This window comes from Platichthys flesus, chromosome 2, assembly GCF_949316205.1.
Source record: "Platichthys flesus chromosome 2, fPlaFle2.1, whole genome shotgun sequence".
Lineage (NCBI taxonomy): Eukaryota > Metazoa > Chordata > Actinopteri > Pleuronectiformes > Pleuronectidae > Platichthys > Platichthys flesus.
The window spans coordinates 9,489,188-9,509,333 of NC_084946.1; the positions used below are offsets into that span (position 1 = coordinate 9,489,188).

The following is a 20,146-nucleotide window of genomic DNA, read 5'->3' on the forward strand; positions in this document are numbered from 1 at the left end:
CTTTAAGAAGCAGTGAGAGTGAGGGGGGCGGGAGGAGAGGGGGGGGGGGGTGCGGTTTCACACCCCGGGGTGGGAAACGGGGGCGGGGACACAAACCGATGAGTGACGGCCGCTCAAAGGGCTCCCCGACTCCGCGAGGCGCCGACGGCCCACCACGACCAATGGGAGCGGAGCTTGACCCGCCCGTCAAATCCAACTGGCCAATCGCTTCTCACCGGGGGGGGGAGGGCTCACCGAGATCGCTGTTGTGCATCCAACGTGGGACTCCGGAGGATCGAGCAGGAGAAAGGAAAAGTAACCGTAGACAGGGGGAAACTCATGGTGGAGGTGCACGGACAGAAGGAGGCGGACTGGGTCGTACTGTTAATCGGATCGTCGGGATTTGGCGGCCACACATCGCACCTGATAACCTGTCGGCGGACTCCTTGTCTTATCTCAAACTTGGATTTAGTGCGGCGGCGGAGGAGCGCAGCGCAGATTTGGACTGGAAGCGGCGCTCGGCTCCAGGGACTCGGGGACTTCACTTATTAACCACCAGCTCCACTTCATGGTGGACACCGGCGCTCCGCGGGCTTCACACCGGGCTCCAGCTCCGGTGAAGTTTGTTTCAACAGTTCCGCTGCTGCTCCGCGGATCCACAGTTTCAGCGCTGCCCGGTGTCCTCTACCGCTGGTGCATGTTTCCAAACATGCCGACCCGAGCTGCGGAGAGAGTACACTTCTAACATTTGTATGGACAAACTCTTTCCAAGTGGAACCGAAGTGAAGCGACATTAAAGTTGCCTGCTGTGAACCACCTCTGACTTTTCTTTTTTAAGCCTGAGTCGGGGAGCGGAGGAGAAAGTTGGACTTGGAACTTGTGTCCTACACTGACTGGGATGGAAACGGTTTCATTTCCCGAGTTGTGTCGTGTATTGGCCAGTGGACGCTGGAGGAGATGATTTAATGTGCTGTGAGCGCCATTCAGCCCCAACGAAGCTACATTAATATCCCGGTTCGTGGGGTTGCGAGGAGAGAGCTCGGCGGCCGCGCTATTAAAGCTGGATACAAAATGGCGGCTTCCCTGGGACGATTTGGATGTGTTTGTGCGTGTGTTTTTTATTTAATCCTGACGGTCGGACTGTTCGGTACTTGTGGACTGGGTTCAGACCTGCCCTGTGCCCGAAACTGTACCTGCAGCGGAGATTCAGTGGACTGCAGCGGCCTGGAGCTGACGGAGACGCCCGCGGACCTTCCTGCTCGGACCGTCTCCTTGTAAGTAGAGCGCTCAGTGGCCCCGCAACTATGTATTGACCAGCCCCATAACGGGGTACCACCACCGCTTGTTAAGAAAAGAGAAAGTGCAAGATAGCAGAGAGACTTTCAAAACTTTCTCAAGTCAACGACACAACTAATTTGCAATTATAAACGGACCCAAGTTGCGGCGGCGTTTCTCTCCAGGAATCTGGTCTAATGAGATTTTTGTGGTAATGTGGAGATGCATTATTGTCCCTCATCTTCAGCAGGGAGAGGGCGAACACCAGTCACACAAGTTATGTAAATTCCTTCTTCACTATAACCACTTCGACATGAGTAAAATGAAACTGACCCCCTGTTACCGCCACGAAGTCCCATCAGAGGTCCCTGCACCCCACTCTGGGAACCAGTGGAACACCTCCACTACCAGCATTTGTCTTTGCTGGGGCAGTTGTTACCCACTGTGTTTTGATTAGGATTTACATTGATTTCTCATAAACTTTCACAACAGGCAAACTGGAAACTTATTTGAGAGTAAACCACCTGTAGTATTTTAGGATTTATCGTGTTTTTCAACGTTATCTAGGAGCATTTTTTGTATTTGGTTTTTACTGAATTGGACTTAGTGACTGTCAGTCATATAGTTGCTATGTAACTTGCAAGAAGGATGATGTGCACAAACCTTCCATATAAAGTATGATGGTGCACATCAGAATACTCTTCACCAGTGAAATACCTTGCTCAAGAGCATAGAAAATGATTGTGTCTGCTCCTTTGAGAAATCAGTCTGCATTCTTTTGACGCCCATAACTTCTTAACAGATTGGCTTTTATTTATCAGATCCCCAGTATAATATACCTTAATTTAAAGTGAACTTTCATTCAAACGTAGTAATAGAAATCTCACTTAATGCTACAGCCCGTCCCTTATCAATGTCCTGTGCAGTCAGTGAAGTTTGATAGCTTTCATGGTTTCTGACACATGGATACCAGACGTGTGCATTCTAACATAGCTATCTAAAAAAGAATTCCTGTTTACAGTGTCAAACGAACAAACTGTCCTCTCAGGGTGTGTAAACAAATGGGCCCAAACATGTCATAACAAATAAACGTCTGCTTTGTTCAGTCAGATTTATGAAGGGTATTACTAATTCTTGTTTCAGTGTTTCTAGCCATAGTTCACAAATCACATTTCTTATAAATGAAGCATTGGTCCACCAGGACAACAGTTGAAATGTTGTTTGCTGACTCGTTTAGAAAATGAGGCATTTTTATGAAACATCCTCCGGTGCTTAGGGAACTTAAGCACTTATCAACAATTTATTTACAGACAACATTACCCTCTGTCCTCCTGCTCCCACTGCACTGTATTGCAAACACTACGACCAGTGGCAGTTATGAATCCTCACTGACATTTCAGGCATCTGTTTGTATGTGTTTCTGCGAACGTGGTGCAAATACTCTTCTGGCTCCCAGGTTCCAGTGTTAGGCTGTTTTTCTTCTCATGGGAAGGGAGGAATGCAACTTTTAAAAAAGTTCTCAAAACACATGAATAACTGCACTTGTGTCCAGGTAGCCTCATTGCCTCGAAGCACCACTTAGCCAAGATCAAGTGCAGACGCTTTTATCACGCACGTACACAGACACACTGCTCTTCCTGTCCTCCTGGAGAGAGGACAACTATTGTTGGACGCCTGTCCCCGCTGAAACAGCTGCTCTAAACCTTCTGGTTTGTGAGTCCAGTCTCACTCCATGCCGACTTCTTTTTATCTCGCCTAAACCTTATCGGCCGAGATTTAAGGTCCCGCTATCCTTTTGTTCTCAAAGGGAATGGCTTTATGGCTTTACATTATCTTTTAAAACACCTAGGTTGCATATTTCCACACCACTTGTGATAGTAACATTATGTTGGCAGGTAACTCAAAGGGAACCTGTCTCAATTTCCCTGAGCGTTCTGAATGGGTCGGATCAGTAGATGATTACTGTAAACCCAGAAGACAAAAGTTTGAACATTTTCACTTGTAGCCTAATGCGATCTTATAAGTTTACTCGAGGCCAAGTCCACATGGATGGAATTACTTTGTGTTGTAGATAAGTTTAGTTTTGCCTGTGCAGAGAAGTACATATGAGCTGGTTGTGGATACAAGTGTGATAATATTGCAAATAATATCCAAAAGATTATAGGACAATGCAACGGTAGTGTGCACAGTGCCTTAGTAGTTAGTGCATCTGAGCCAAGTGAAATCAGTGTGGAGTCGCCTGTCTCTGTTATATTTACCCCAGGGAGGGAGCAACAGCAGTAGAAGCAGCAGCAGTGGTAGGGACTAGGGAGGAAAGTATCGGGCGGATTTCTGTTCTACATAATGCAGATGTAAGACTTGGAGTAAAATCTCAATAACCTGAAACACCTGTAGGTTTTGGCCGTGAAGTAAGTAGTAGTACAAGGCTAAAACATGTGTTATTGCAGTTGTTAATCAGTTAGAATCCTGCCAATTAGTTATACATGTGGCTTGTACAACCGCTTGCACACTCTGCTCGTCTCTCTGTAAAATTAAGATTACTCAAGCAGAGCGGAACAATCCAGCTTAAAAACGAAAGGACATTTCCCACCCTTTTGTGGGTGAAGAATGATTGCACTGTCAGGTAGCTGTTGCAGTTATATCTTTACAGGCTTAAAATTGGTCTAACAGTTATTAACACTGCAGTGGATTCCTCAGAACTTGCATTAATACTATCAGAGTGGAACATTTGTTGAGGGAAGTCCTCCTCTCTCCTCCAGGCTGCAGGGAAGTTGAAGACTTTTTTGAGATTTCTGCAGGTAGTAAAGAATACGGACATCCTTGATGTATGGCTGAAATGCCTGTGTATATAAAGCACAGACAGTCAGAAGTTTCCTAATTGATGACTGCATCCAGATTGCCTTTACGTTAATGCACGCATTAAAGAATTGTTTTGGCTAATGCATAATACACAGTGGTAGGTCAAACATGTGTCAGCATTTGGGCTCTGATGTTGTTAGTGTTTTGTTTTTTTAGGAGTTATTCTTAAACCCTGAATGAATGTTTGTCCCAAGAAGAGAGATGGCTAGAGGGTACATCGGGGTAGTTTATCCATCACAAGCTGTCCTGTGGCTTTAGGTGAAGGAAATAAACCTAATGCTTTCCACTTGTCAAAATAATCTGCCTTCAGGACCCTGATTTTATTGGTCCCCTGTGAGAGCGTGGCCTTGATGAGGATCGGGGAAACAATCATGTTGGCACATCCTGGCTCTGCAGGCGGAGTTAAAAAGGATGGATGGTGAAGGGTTGTGGTTAAGACGTGTGCTTGAATTAGAATGAAACATACCCTTGAGAAGAGAGCATAATAACCACGTATAGGAATGCTAAATCCACTGATAATTATTGCAGGAACACTAACCATATTCTATTGCTTCACATTTGTTCCGTCACTGTATTCCCCAGCATGGTGCAAACGCTTGAGGTTAAAGGGCTAACTTTGATGATGTTTAAAAAAACCAACTTCTTCTTTAAATCCTCTGCAGTCCTAAATTTCTTTTTCGGACGCATCCTGTGCTGTCTTACATCAGTGCGTGTAACATTTAATAAACTGACCACCAGCCTCAGATGTTTACCCCTGGTTTCTGGCTGATGAATAGGCTAATAACATTCAAAGCAAGTTTACTCTCACGCAGTCACATATAGCCCCTCAGGAGTGGTGCCTTATCTTATTTGTGACCACGGTAATGTGTGTAAATTTCATTTTTGCCCACAGTGCCACAGGCGTAATGGGATTTTGCGATTAAATAAAAGCATGAGCATGACTGATTTTGCCTGCGATCTCTGTGGTTGGCCAGAGATAAAGCAGATACATGTTTCCTGTTAGCTTTAGAGTCTTTCTTATGTTAGAGTGTAAAATCCTTTTTACTCTTACAGAAAAGACACCGATTTGTATGAGGTTTGTCTGTTATTATCATTTGTCAATGTTGTGTCCTTCACCAGAATGGTAACCGACTTGCGGCCACTCTGGTGAGAAGCAAGAGGAAGCCTGATCTTGATTGATCACCCACGTAACCTAGCATTTACCGGGCGGTTTCCAAGGTTTCCCAAAGTACTGGGCATAATGCATGATGTACACCAAAAACTTTTTCTGTGACTCAACACCAAGCCATAGCCTTAAACCTCACAGTACAGCCTTATTGGTAAACACTACCCCCAGCAGCTGGTTTTGGCTTCTGCCCACAGGAAATGGGTTTGTGTTGGTGGTTTCCGGAGAGAGGCTGTGAGCTTAGCTGGCTGGTTGCGGACTGGTCGGAAGAGGGTGGTGATGCACATCACCTGGCCTGGGGGGACTGAAGGAAAAGTTGAGGGAGAAGGGGGGAGTCTTTTTCCGCTCACTGAAAGGAGGTGTTTTGTCAATGTCACGGTCTGCTGCTGCTGCCTCTGTCTTCAGACTGGTTCCACTAGTTTGTGAAAGTCGTGTCGCTGGTCAGAAACCTCATCCAGCGTCACATGTGGTTTAACACAGTGAGAAACCCAGAAGAAATGAAACATTACATTTCTGTCTACCTGTTTGTCACTATTAATATTAGTCACAGTCTTTTACTTAATTTTACTTCTTGATAATAAGCATGTTAACTAATCTTTTACAATATGACTATGATAGGTTGGCTTTCTTTCACGAGCAGTTCTGCTGTTTATAAGTTTGACCAAGAAGGACTGATTAATGAAGAATAATCTTCATAAATACTTCCTATATAGATGAGCCTTTCAGCAAATGTTGCAGAGCAGCAGCAGCAGCAGCAGCAACACTCAGTAGCGCTGTGCCCCTTGTGGTTTTGAGGGCATTTCTCACTACGCAGCCTTGTAATTTTGTGGTCTTGCAAGTGATTTTTACCAACTTTGTTTATTGTCATAGTTTCCCCGGCCTCATGACTTGCACATTCTCTCGCAGATGTTTTAAAAGTCACAACTCAAGCGTTTGAAAGGGTTTGGGGTGATATTCTAATTGCCACAGTTTTTTATTTTCAGCTGCTCTTCATTTTTTCCTCCCATATCTGCTTTGTTTGTGTACAGTGAGTTTCCCAGATGCAGATTTTGAAGCAAACATTTTGTTTCATTTTATATGATCCTCTTTTAACCAGCTGAGATGATTCATGCAAAACACAAGTTATGAACAAATTACAAAGGAAGCACTAAGGTTGAGCTCCTGCTCTTATAACAACAGATAAAGTCTGACATTAACATGAAGATATGGAATGAGCTCATGGACTCGCACTGGCTTTAATGACAATCAAACAGCTGCTGCCACAAGTCATCCAGCAGGAATCCAGTCACTGAAATGGATGGGCCCTTTTGTGAAGACACTTCGGTGTGCCAAGTTTTTTTTCCACCTTTCCCTCTCCCCTGAAGTCGGTGTCTACAAAGGGGGCTTGATCGATGAATCATCTGTGAATTCTCTACATCTGGTAAGAGTTTGGAAATCTGGAGAAGGGGTTAGAGAAAAAGCGTGACTTAGACAGCGAGTGAGAGGTCCTACCAAGCGAAGCAGCTCCTAAACCCCAGAAAACAGGCAGTCCTTCGAGGAAGTGAGTGAGGCTGTGAGGCCTGAATCTGGCCAATTTTGTTCTCTTGAAGCCCTCCCCCCAAAATATGCCTTTGTACTTTCTGATTCTGCAGAAAGGAGCATCTCACTGTCTAGACAGCCACACATTTGCATGCAATTAGATTGTAAAGATAGCATGGTCCACTATTTAGACACTTCTTTCTCCACTGTCTGGAGTTTAGTTATTTCTCTGCTAGTATAATAAACAATAAGTAGGGGGAAAAATGTCGAACAATCCTTCTTTCTTTCTTCACTTTGAAGTTGCTAGCATAAGGTCAGCTGTCTGCACAGTACTAAAACAGTCCCACTATAGAGACATACAGTGTTTATGTTTTTTTTTCAGATTAATTGTGGAAACTCATTTCCTTTTTCTCTTAATGAGTAGTCTGGCGCTGTTCGTTGCAAATTACAGTGTTATCGCACCAGAATCCAGTGTTTAATGCATGAGCATGATCTTGTGTGTGGACGGTGTGTGTGCACACACTCTGAAGGACATGCATTGTGGACAGTATGAGCGTTATTGTGGTTCATCTGGAGTGTCCAGGCTGGCATCGCAAGGCCTGGCCATCGGTTCATACAGTGCCTGGAGCTAGTGCAGACCCCTTTCCCAACCTTGTCCCTGTTTGTTTTGAGTGCTCCACTTCCATCTCCTGCTTCGGACCCAAAACCAGCCAAGCAGAAGAGAGCTGCAGTGCACATGGCCCCAAGATGTGGCTCGCCTTCCTGCCTCGGAAAACTTCAGAAACTGAGTCACGCTCCTACGCTGATTTCAAGGGCTTGAGCTGCTCCTTTGTTGTCTTGTGTGTGTGTGTGTTCGCTTGTGCATGTGTGTGGGGTTCTCTAATTTGAATGTTTAAATATGCTGACCCCCTTCAGCACTACAAATCTTTGATCCTTATACTTGGCTCGTCTTGGTCATCGGCTCAAGCTTTTAACCTTGTCACACTTGGTAAGACATTGTCTGTCTTTTTCTCTGGCAGTTTCCTTCCTCTGTTTGGCTGGTGTATAAAAATGGTGAGCTGAAGCCCTGTGTACACTCTCACTGCAGTTGCCTGGCTATAAACTGGTCTTTAATGACAGGAAGAGTGGTGTGTGTGTGTGTGTGTGTGTGTTCCTCCCTGACACAGGTTATTATTTGACCAGTTTTATGATCCTCTGAAATCGACCACATTAAAGGGCCTTTGTCTCCCAGCTGGGCTGCAGAAGGCTCATCACTGACATCACTTCACACTTCCAGTGAGCAAAGTTCACGCTGCATTTATCTACATTAGAAACAGGGAAAGATAATGATGATATATCTCCCTGTGTGTAAGTTCCATCTCTCATCCTCCTGGCCCACATCTCCTCTGTCCCTCACGCAGATTTAACACTGACTTACAAGGATAGTGTCATATGCTATGACATCACCCTGCACTCTCAGCTTTCCTCTACTCCCACAGCACCAATATGACAACTTTTTCTTAAAGCTGTTTAATGAGATTTATATGTCAATTCAGCTGCATGGTCCAGCAGTGACCGTCTACTGCAGCCTCCCTGCCCTATTTTTCTAGATTAATCTTCCAGGCAGAGTTAAGATTGAAGCCAATGTTTCCTTCCAGTAGTTGACTGATGATCAGTTTATCCAGCAACTCCTTTTGTTCAGCCTATAATAATAATGATGATAAATGCCCTTCTCGAGAGAAAAGCAAAGAACCTCTTATCTTAGAAGTTGTAACAACCAAACTTAGAAGTTGTAACAGCCGTTTTTATTTTTGATAGATTACTCAATCATTGAATTAAGTAGTCATCCAAAAAGATTCACTAATTAGTTAACTAACCTTTAGTTTAATGACTAGTATAGCGACTTGTCTTCATACCAACAGGTGGTTGATTATTTGTATATCTTTGCGATTTTAATACGTTGGGAGCTAGTTGTTTCATTTCTGTTGTGTTTAATAGAGAACCTTCTTCCTCCTGATAAGTCACTCACTCTCAGTGTTTGTTGTTATTGTTAGTGAGGTGTGTGTGTGGGCTTGAGCTGGTGGTTGGGTTGTGCTGGTTCTGTGGGGTTAGAGAGGGGAAGGGTTTTTCAGACCAGCCCTCACTCCAGTTGCCCTAGTTTTTTTGTGCCTCTGCAGTTCTGCTGACAGATAGAAGGTCATGTTGACCTCCATGCTCAGTGTTCAATGGTTTACTTGGACACGCATGTAAACAAAAAGTGCGATTTATCAAAGTCGGCAAAATGATCGAGTTCAGGTTTATATATTGTATGAAAAGTCGACAAGTAATTGAACAGGCCTATTCTGTGCTTGTTTGGATGTAGGGAGTATCAAGCAGCTCCAAATCGATTATGATAATTTCTATCATTAATATTCTCTGTTTGTTTAGTTGTTATATTAATAAACAATGGCCATTCAGTGGGGAAAATGTAGTACTGGGCTAAAGATGCAGACTTAAATTATCACTCACTTTCTATGATTTAGTACCTGGCAGAGAGTGCTTTTGATTTTGATCCTGCTGACTAATGTCAAACAGTGCTGCCCCTTTGTATAAACTAGTTGTACCATACAGTGGAATGCAGTGTTTGAAACTTTCGGGGCTTTCAGAACTAAATGGCTTTGTAGTATTTGCCATGTTTTTAATCACGGCGCCAGTTCCCATTTCAACTATGCCTCCTGATTGGTTGAATTATATTTCATTAACTTGTTCTTTGCATGTAGTGTAGAGTTTGGCAGGTTATTTGGATGGTTCTTATTTTTTCTCAGTATGTTTGTTTCGCGGTGTGTACGTCTCGCCCTCCCCCCCAGTAAAGAAGTCAGAGACTCTTAATGACTTCTAGGCTTCTGATCCCAGCACGGCAAATTCCTGCAGAAACGGCACGATTGTAAGGTCATTTTCTGGAAAGCATTAACCACGCATAGCACTGGCGTCTCTCCCCGCCACCACCCCACCCCCTCTTCCACAGGGAGAGAAGGGGAGGGAGCAAGAGTAGGAGGGAGAAGCAGCGTTATCACCATCCCCTCAGACAGTAGGTGTTAAAACACTATGAAACTTATCTCATCTGATAGGAAAGAAAATCAATCTGGCTGAATGAGATGTAGAGAAAAAGTTATGTAAACACCATAGGGGACTGAGAACGAGGCACATGTGCGTCTGCGTATGCACACAAAGGACCAGTTTTGTTTACTGCTGTGGCCTTTAGCACCAGTACGACAGGTTTGGCCCTCAAACGTGACTTTCTTTTCCTTAGTCCCTCTTTGTGATTTTTCACTTAACTTCTCTTGCAGGAGACGACAGTTTAGTGATCAGGGCAACAATGGGAGGTGCCCTGGTAAACGATCATAACATAGGCACATGTGCTCACCTCCTCGTCAGGCCTGTGCCTAGAGGGCAGACACAGGCTCTGCTATTATCTTGTCACAACCACACAAGTAGAGCGAAATAACTGGGGAGGGAGACTGTCATTATCTGTAATCAAGCGGAGAAGACAAGAAAGGGAAATTCAAAGTGAGACACAGATTAAGATTGATAAGCATATAGTATTAAAAACTGTCTTTTGTTATAGTATTGACCAATCTTCACAAATTATGTCTATTAAAATTAGGCATCTGCAGCATGAAGCAGCATTTTTCTGCTTCTGTCATGGTCTTTTATGGCAATGGGACAAGAGCATGAGGAATGTATGTTCATCAGGTAAAAGTGTCCCCAGCTTCTGGGAACAAGCAGCCATCTCTCTGCAGGCTTGTGAAACATTCCTGGTGTGTCTCTCACGTCTGGACAGTGGGACGGAGGGATGGGAGGCAGGCGGCCCTGGAGCTGTGGGCTCCCTTTGTCTGGCCCAGCCTAACCCCAGTACACAAACACAAACACCGCTCTCACTGCAGCCTCCTCCCTGCCAAAAGGCAGGCTTCATGCCAGTCAAGCAGGAGGTGTGTGTGTGTGTGTGTGTGTGTGTGTGTGTGTGTGTGTGTGCGTGTGTGTGTGTGTGTTTGACAGAGATAGGACTTGTTTATGTGTGAAATGGATTTGATTCACAAAGCGTGGGAAGCTCAATCTGAAATGCAGATGTGTGTTAGGAGCGCACACATACCCCCCTCCGCCCCTAACTGACAGCAGTAACGCTATATCACTGGAAAAATCACTCTCTAATAAGCATCTGTACGAGTCAAGTGCCAGCTATTAAATACACTGTTAGCCTAAAGTGCAAATTGACTGCTGCAGATGAATGGCCTGTGGGTTATGTTTGGAAAGTGAGCCAGGAGAGAGACACGCTCTGTATCAATAGTATCGACCCGGCCCTCTTGAAGGCCGGCTGAATTGATGTACTGCAGTGTTTTCAGGCATACTGTACTTAATGTGGACGGATGAGGCTGTTTGTCAAATGGGTGAAATAATTCTTGCTATTGATCAGTGCTCCTTATTTGAACTACTGAATTATAACAATTGTGGCACTGCTGATATTTTGATTGTTAATTATTCAGCAATGATATTGTAAATCAAGGATTTTGACTATTTCCTATTTTCTTTTTCACAGAAATCTTGGGCACAACAAGATGACGGCCATCAGCGCTGAAGCCTTCTCCAGCCTGCCCAACCTGCGAGAGCTGTAAGTAATCATTCACAAAGTACTCACATGATTTAACAGTTGGCGAACAATTGAACACATTCTGATGGACTAACTGAACCACACTAGATTTTAAACTCAGGTTTAGATTTGAATCCAAACCACGATTATGAGTTGTGAGTTGTCTTCATCAATGACTTTATTCTGACTGCCTCGCCATGGTTGCCGCTCCACTTCCTACCAGCATCCTCGTATGTGTTGCCTTGAACTAAGTCCAATTGAGAATAAACTGGTGGTTTTCTATATTAAGGCTCCCCTCCACCACCTGATACTGTGGCCAACGCTGGCCTTGTAAATATTTTATATGGTGAGGAGAGGGCTTGGCTCTGTGTCACTCAGCACCAGTACACAAGACACACACACACATAGACAAGCTAACTGGTGATACACACCCTGGTGACATCTTTGGCAGGCTGGCCAGCCAGTCATACACTCCTCGACATCTGTTTTAGTCCCATGCTATTTTAGATTATTTTTCTAAAGGATGATTTGCTACTTGCTCTGTGGCAGAAGTGACAAGTTGTGTTGGAAACCCTTTGATTTATAAGAGTTGATTGAATTCAGCCTCAAATGTTGTCGCATCACAAGTGGGATACACAGTTTATGTAGAAATTACAAAACCGATTGACCATTACTGAGTGTGGCTTCAGTTGACACAATCTCTGTTTGTTTTTCTGTCTTTAGCAGCAGTTTGTTATACTGCCTTTGACCCCCAAACAACATAATTTTTGTGTATTTCTTTGTGTTTTCCTTTCAGGGCACAGTTATGTTCTCTCTAACCTGCTACATTGTGCGTGTTTGTAACTTTCAGGCGGCTGGACCACAATGAGCTGACCTCCATACCACATTTAGGACCGGCTGCTTCCAAGATTGTATCGCTCTACCTGTGAGTATCACCCCATTTACGGCCTGACATAGTACCAGAATTATCTGGCTCTCTGTTAACATATTCTTAGGTCTGTGGCCTCTTTGAAATGCCCCTCAAAATAGTCTCTTGACATCTGTGGAGGATGCACATGCCTGTACGTCTCAGAGGTAACACTGCGTAAATGTGAAGTAACCAATGAGGGTAACTTAATGATGTAAAACTACTACTACAAAAAAATCTTTCAACTTGAGCTCTCCTGGCGTAAATATGGAGCTCTGTCATGAGCCATTAGCATGTGGTCAGGTAACTGACTAGACTTGTTAGCTGGCGGTGCTCGAGCAGCGCTCGCTGCTCGGTGTGTCAGCTTGTGTATAATTCCAGCATGGTTGCTCCCAGTTGTGAAACTGCCTGTGGGGACTGCCCGCACTGGCATCTCACTGGGGATTTACTGCCCTACTTGGGAAGGACTTTGTGCGCCTGTGCATGTCACAAACGTGAGCTCGGTAGTCCGTTAAATCTCTGGTTTTATCACCGCTGAAGGAAGCTCATGGCAAGAAAGTAAAAGTTTGGGCATTTAAAGTCAAGCTAAAGTCAGTGAATGCAGCATTTGTGGTAAATGCACAGGAATGTTTCATTAAAAAAAATTTAAACTATAATACAGGTGGAGTTCATAAACTATTTTGGATAAAAGTTGATGATAATTGAGGAACTATTCCTTTACAAAATACTTATCACACCTCATGATCCACAATTTTTATTTGAGTCTTGAGTGTTATCTCAATACAGACAATTTTCTGTTTGGTATGATGCTCAAGAATGTTTCAAGGAATGTAGGGTAACAAAACAAGCACGGTACAATGAAAGGCTTTCTAAGATTAGCCCAAAATAAGTGTTGAAAAACAAAAGGCTGGAGCTGATAGGAAGACTTGTTAAAAATCTTTTAACTGGATAATTGGCAATGCTTATGTTTCTGTTACAAGATACACACACACGCACACACGCACACGCACACACACACACACACACACACACAGACACACACACACACACAGTTTTCCACCCAAATCATCTGTTGGGTGGACTGTTGTTTTCGACCATGCTGCAGTTTTCCTCCCTCGTTTGACCAGATAACATTCTTACATCTCGCTCAACCTTACACAAGAAAGTTAATTCAGTTTTTTCTTTCCCACCTTGCCAGCAGACTTCCTGGTAGTACAGCACACAGCTGTTGTTTGTGTCACCGTCATCACTTTCTGTGGTGAGCACTGTGGGAGTCGTACCTCTGCCTCTCCCGTGTGTCATCTGCCTGCTTCTCAGAATTATCATGATGCACCGATCGGTGGTCAGAGTATGTCTGTAGGCTGTGGGCAGTTAGTAAGAGGGGACATTTGAGGTTTGAGTAAGCAACTCTGACAGCTGTATGTTAAAAGTGTGTCATGTTTCCTGCAGGTTTGATTTATTATTGTGTCATGTGATATCTATCTGCCTGGACCTGTAGGCTTCAAAAACTGTAGGCAGCACAAACGTCCCACTCACTTCTGGTGCAGAAGGGATTGAAGCAAGTTAACCTTTACTTGCACGAACTGTGCCAAGTCACAGCCCCTCCAAATGATTGGGGTGTCTTTTTTTGGCCTGACTTGAGGCCTGTTGCTAGGGGGAGGCCTGTTGGCCTGATGGGAGTGGAGGCTGGAGGGAGGGTCAGATCGTTACAAAGCCATGCAGCTGAAGCGAAGGCCCGCTGAAGCACTTGCAGCTGCAGCTGTCAGTCACATGGCTTACAGTAAAATGGGTGACGGTGAGCAAGGGGGAGGAAGAATGAGAAAACAGGGAGGGGGTGAGGGACGGGAGATGTGAATATGTCAGATCAGGGTGACATCACATCATGTTAAAGAGGAATAGTTTGAGAGAATTTCGTAAGGAAGAAAAAGAGAAGTAAGAACTCAGCTTCAGGGTTACTCAAATTAAATCCAATTCTCCGACTCGACTGCCACCAAGTCCCCTGGAGTGTGATAGCGCGTGTGTGCCCCAGTAGAGGCAGCTGGATAGAATGCAGGAAAGTGTTCCTGTGCCATTAGTTTGAGATAGTCTGGAATGTTGTCTGACTACAAGTTTGCGAGAGAGCGGCTTGCATACACACACACACACACAAACACTCTTGTTTAAGCAAATGGACACAGAATCTGTCGGCAGCCCCTCAGCCAACAGCAAACACTCCAAAAGGCTCAGTGCCCATTAAATGTGGTTTCTACCGTCTGACTGTCTGACTGTCTGACTCTTGAGTGTCAGGCAGCCAGTTGCTGACAAGGTTTGCTCTGTCTGAAGGAAATTAAAGAAGTTATTAAAGTAACTAGAATTTAATTTATGCAATAGCTGAAGTACTTGTCAGGCTTCCATGATTTAAGGCCTGTAAAATGTTCAATTATTCGTATATTTCTGCAGTGTGTGGCAAACAAGGTTTCTAGAAGTGATGGACATTTTAATACTGATGTTGTCTTCCTAGATACAGCTTTGTAAGTAATTACTAGACAAAATTGCTATTTTTGGGGGGGAAAGACAATTCAAATACAATACAAAAATTTCTAAGGAAACTTTACACATTTCAATATTCAGTGCAAATATCAAGATAACCGATGAATAAGTGTTACCAAGATAATAATCAGATTATGATATTTTCAGCCAAACGCTATTCTGAGTGTCTGATTCAGAATCTAGGACAGTTTGTACTTACAAAGAACAGGATGACTTGTCACTGTGGGTGTTCGCGATGTACAATTTTATTAGGAAGATTAGCAATCATGTGTTGAAATAAAAAGAAGAAGTAGGTGGACTAAGAAGGGATAGTTGAGTGGACTTGATTCCTTTTTTTTTCTCTATCAGTCTTCTTCTTTTCCCTACCTCCAGCTTCCTTTACCCCCCCTCATACTCACATGTCTGGCAGCTCTTTTCAATCGCTGCAGCTGTCATGGAATTCATAAGGCTGACCATATGGGGTTGTATTGCTGCAGTTTTCATTTTTTCCTTTGAGCCAATCACTGTCATCTTTACACACAGTACATCAACCAATCGGGACAGAGCTTTGAGAATCGTTCATCAGGAAATGCTGTTACGTTAAAAACAGATGCGCAGATGCATGTGTCCAACCAGAGCCCATATGCCAGGCTCCCACAGTCTGACAATGCACGTTGGCAAGCCCACTGACATCCCACAGACTCCGAAAATGCCACAGCAGGATGGCAAAAAAAAGAAGCAACAAAAATGTTTAAAAACACAGTGTCAGCAGAGCAGCACAAACTTTCCCATTGTGCCACTCCATTCAGCATCAAAGGGGACTGTTAAAACAGCTTCGGGTTGGAAATCATCTGGCCCACTGGATCATCTGATTTTGAAATAATTCTCCTTTTGTCCTGACCACCAGCTTCAAACAGGAAGGAACAGGCCAAACAATCGCCCCCCAAAGATGACACTGGAAATAGCCAATGTCTGCTTTCCATACATCAAAAAGAAGTGTCAAAACAAGCCGGGCCCACTATGATCTGATGGTCAATGGGGCAGTGTAATGAGATTTGGAATTAAATGGAATCAAGAGCGAATACGACCCTGATACATGAAAAAGAACAAGAGCGGGCCGAGCTTCGCTTTATCAGAAATGTCACTGCCCGTATGATCGGTTTTTATAAACGCTTCTAATCTGTGTGTCGGGACTTCAAACACACTGAGCGCTGGGGCTTTATCTGTCTCTTACACACAGCTGGGCTCTGGGATGTGGGCGGGAGAGAGGAGAGGGAATTTGGTTAGAGCAGTGGAAGAAGAGCGGTTGGGGGGGGGGGGGGGCAGAGAATGAGTGAGAGAGGTCAACCTCTCCCACCAGTTTGAGACTGATCTGTTTTTCCCAGCAAAGGTCACCAGCTGTTGACCCCACCTCACCCCTTCACTCCCCTCTCCTTTTTTCCCCTCCTTCCTCCCCAATTCTTCCCCTCCCCCTTTGCTCATGCTCACTGTAGCCACTGTCTCTGGGCCATGTGTGCATTTGTTGATTGTGTTGTGTGTGTGTGTGTGTGTGTGTGTGTGTTTGCACAGGCGTGCTTGCATCGCTCATCCTTACTGCCACTGTTTACTCAGGTGGGCCACTATGGTGAGACGCCTCCTCCTCTCAGACACCAATAAATGACTGTGTGTGTTTGTGTTTGTGTGTGTGTGTTTGTTTGTGTGTGTGTTTGTGTGTCTGTGTTTGTGCGCGTGTGTCCATCTGCTGGCTAAAGGCTACGAAGGAAGGACAGACCTTGTTTTGACAAGTTTGACTGGCACAACACTTACCTTGTATTAGCCACACACACGCACATATACACTGCCTGATTTGCCTATTGGTTGCAGCCTGTGTTATTGGCCTGTGGGTCATCAGATTTGGAGTTAAATAATGTGAAGCAGGTCACCTCAATTTTATAATAGTGATATTTTGTTTTACAAGGGGTTAGGTGCCTTGTCCACAGTAACCTCCTGGAGTGTAGTCGCTACTGTGAGGTTGCCAGGCAACTAGCAAATATTCCTTCAAGTAACTATTTACAACTAGTAATATCAATATAATATCATCTGATGAGAAAACAAATAAGCTTTGGAAAGGATTATGCTAAAGATAGGACATTTTAATTGAGTCATCATGTAAGTGCAGTCATCAAATTTGATTAAAAACTGTTCATTTAAAATCAGAGGTTTGACTTAGAGGTGTATGTGTACTTTGTGTTTTTCCATCTCCGTGCTTTGCATACTTTATACCTACTGTATTCATTTCTCATTTGGGTTTCTTGTGGTTCCTGTGGCCTTCCGGGAGCTCAGCTGACACGCGGTTTTGTGTTTGGGTGTCACTGTCACCAGTGTTTCCCACAGGCGTCATCTCTTTCAAATTGCAGGATATGTCAGGGACAGCATCTTTCTATATGCATTAGTGCCAGAGACTGCCATGGCCAGAGGCATTATGTTTTTGGGTGGTCTGCTTGTTTGCAGGATCTCAATAACTGTGTCGCACAAACATTCACTGGGACTGAAAAATGAAGTGATTTTCGTGGTCAAAGGTCATATCAATGTGATGTCACAAAAGTGATGGCATTTTATCTGGGTTCAAGATTTCCTTGCCCCAAGACCCCAAGACAAGGGATGATATGTCTTGTAGTGGGTGTAGAAAGGTGTCCTTTCTCCAACTGGTTGAATGCTTTTTGTGGTAAAGTGGTTAGATTTTTTTCCAGTCAGTTGTCTCTGCCTCTGTGTCCTTTGCAGATTAAGACTTTTCTCAGTAGATAGAAGCTTTGCTCCTTCTTGAGAATCACACAGCCACTGCTCCATTCCATAACACACTGAAGTACTTCAGTACCTCTTCAAGTGGCTCTGGTTGATCATGGAGGCCCTGTCTATCTAGTAGATTTTAAGAGTGAGCTCTGTGGAGAAGCACAGGTGTCTTTGGAATTGTTTAAAGAAGGCCAGCCTCTCTTTGGAAGCTCTTAAAGTACACATTTTGTGGTGGATGTAGACCACTTTGTTCTGTGTACCTTTCTTTCTTTGTGCCTGAGTGGGCTTAGAGGAGTTGGGGGATTTGGAGTGTCTTCCCTCCTTGAGTGATGGGACAAGGACACCGAAGTTGAGCAGGGTAATATTTTCTGAGATTGCAAGGTGGACGTCTCGTAGGGAAAAGATGCAAGTCTGTGAGAGGGATTGTCCACAACACCTAATGCCTTTTTTATTTGTGTTTTTTTCCAGACATCACAACAAAATCCGCAGTATTGACGGCAGGCGTACCAGAGAGCTGGTGTCTGTGGAATCTCTGGACCTTAGCAATAATGACATCACCGAGCTACGAGGGCACAGCTTTCCTGCAGGCCTTCAAATCCGAGACCTGTAAGTGTGATGGATTATAGCTGTGACACACAACAAGCTAATCTTTAAAACCTTATTAACTGAAATTAAAGATAATAATAAGTATTATTAATAAAAAATAAGGTGAAACCTTTAACAGTGCCTGCAAAGAAACAAGGTAGCAACCGTTATTATTGATAGAAAAGTTAAATAAAAGCAAAAACAGTGCACACAATAGTGTTGCAAGTTAACATTTATATTATTTGTGTCCAAAATGTCAACACCAAAGCTTCATAGAGTGTATTCATGAAAATGTAGCGGCTTTAAATAAATCTCTGATTTCACAATGTGCTGCGTCCATCTCCAGGTACCTGAGCAACAACAAGATTAGCCTGTTAGAGCACGGAGCTCTGGACCACCTGGGTTCAACGCTACAGGTCCTGAGACTGAGCAGAAACCGCATCAGCCAGATCCCCGTGAGAGCCTTCCAGCTCCCAAGGCTCACCCAGCTGTGAGTACCAATGGAAAAACAATACATTTTAGACAGTTGTGTTAGGGCTGAAAATGGATGAGTTTCCCCTTTTTAGCCCCTGGAGACATTGTGAAAGAATTAAGAGTTTGAACCAGGGTGAGTTTGTAGTGTCTGTTGATTGAGCTCTGTGTGCTCAACATTTTAAATGCTATTAGGGTGAGCTCTTACTCTAGGGATGGATGTGGTCTGACAAGGTAAATACCAGAGCAACATTATTGCTGATTTATTGCCTTATTCCATATCCCTAAAGTGGTTTGTTCACTCCATTCCCAAAACGTCTCCATTATCTTTGTAAAACTTACCTCCAGCGGAACAGTGACGTCGACCCAATTGTAGATCAATGCCTCCATTCTGGGGAGTGAAGTCTCCCACATTGTGGTTTCCCCAATTGCCTTTTGTCGGCCAGGTGGCCCCGGTGTCACTTTATCAGCTCATACCAGTGGTGATGCACATTAGACACCAAATAACCTGTGTGGAGGTTTATCTTTACCAACCTGGGGGCTTTTACAGCCTACACACAGACCCATACACGCACACACACATACCCGATGTACAGATTCATTGGCGTCTCATCCTTTATACCTATACCTTGGATAACATTTTTAGGAAATAGCATTTTGTTGCACTTATATTGCACTTACATATAACACTTTGTAGCTTGGCTTTCTTGAAGCAAATTGTACTTATTTTATTATTTTTGTTCTGGGTTTTTACCTTCATGGTTGATTGCACTTATTATAAGTCGCTTTATGATAAAAGCGCCAGCTAAATGAAATGTAACGTAAACATTTAATGTAATATACACAGAAGAGAGAATGACGGCAGTTCTTATACCAGGTTTAATTTGAAGGTTCATAGCTGTAACCCTTGTTTGTAAGCCAGTCTGCAGGTTTGGCTCTTTACCACTCTGAGGAATGCCTGTTAAGATGGGGGTTTGTTAACGACACATGCGTCAGCTGAAGTGCAGAGGCTACTTGATTCTTTTGTTTTGACTTAAGTTTGATGGATGCTCATACACAGAAGAATGAGGGCAAAACATTAAAAAGAAAAGAAATGAGGGGAAATGGTTTCCCTGATTTTAAATGTTTACCAAGTATGATTAAGTGCCTTGCTGCATTTCTCCCATGACCATTTTAATTTGTCTTGTATGTTTGTCTCAGTGAGCTGAACAGGAACCGTATTCGCCAGGTGGAGGGTCTGACCTTCCAGGGTCTGTCCAGCCTGGAGGTGCTCAAACTGCAAAGGAACAGCATCAGCAAGCTTACTGACGGTGCCTTCTGGGACCTGGCAAAGATGAAAGTCCTGTATGTGATAGAAAACACTGAAACATTATTGATACACATGCACAATAATGCATTTACACAATCAGACAAATTGGAAAAAAACATTTCTCATCTGACATAGCACTTTATTGCAACTAACCTCTTCCATGCAAAACATTTAGCCGCCCTATCATAAGACATCTAA

At 43.8% G+C, this 20,146-nt stretch overlaps 1 protein-coding gene across 1 annotated transcript in view; it reads left to right on the forward strand.

Moving 5' to 3' along the window:
- The first annotated feature begins 247 nt into the window (after positions 1-247).
- lrig1 (leucine-rich repeats and immunoglobulin-like domains 1) overlaps positions 248-20,146 on the forward strand; it is a 35,986-nt gene continuing 16,087 nt past the window's right edge. Inside the window, exons 1-6 of the mRNA XM_062397154.1 lie at positions 248-1,253; positions 11,349-11,420; positions 12,250-12,324; positions 18,052-18,189; positions 18,515-18,658; positions 19,840-19,983. Of these exons, the coding sequence (XP_062253138.1) occupies positions 1,051-1,253; positions 11,349-11,420; positions 12,250-12,324; positions 18,052-18,189; positions 18,515-18,658; positions 19,840-19,983 (776 nt within the window). The 5' untranslated portion in view covers positions 248-1,050. The remainder of the gene's footprint in view (positions 1,254-11,348; positions 11,421-12,249; positions 12,325-18,051; positions 18,190-18,514; positions 18,659-19,839; positions 19,984-20,146) is intronic.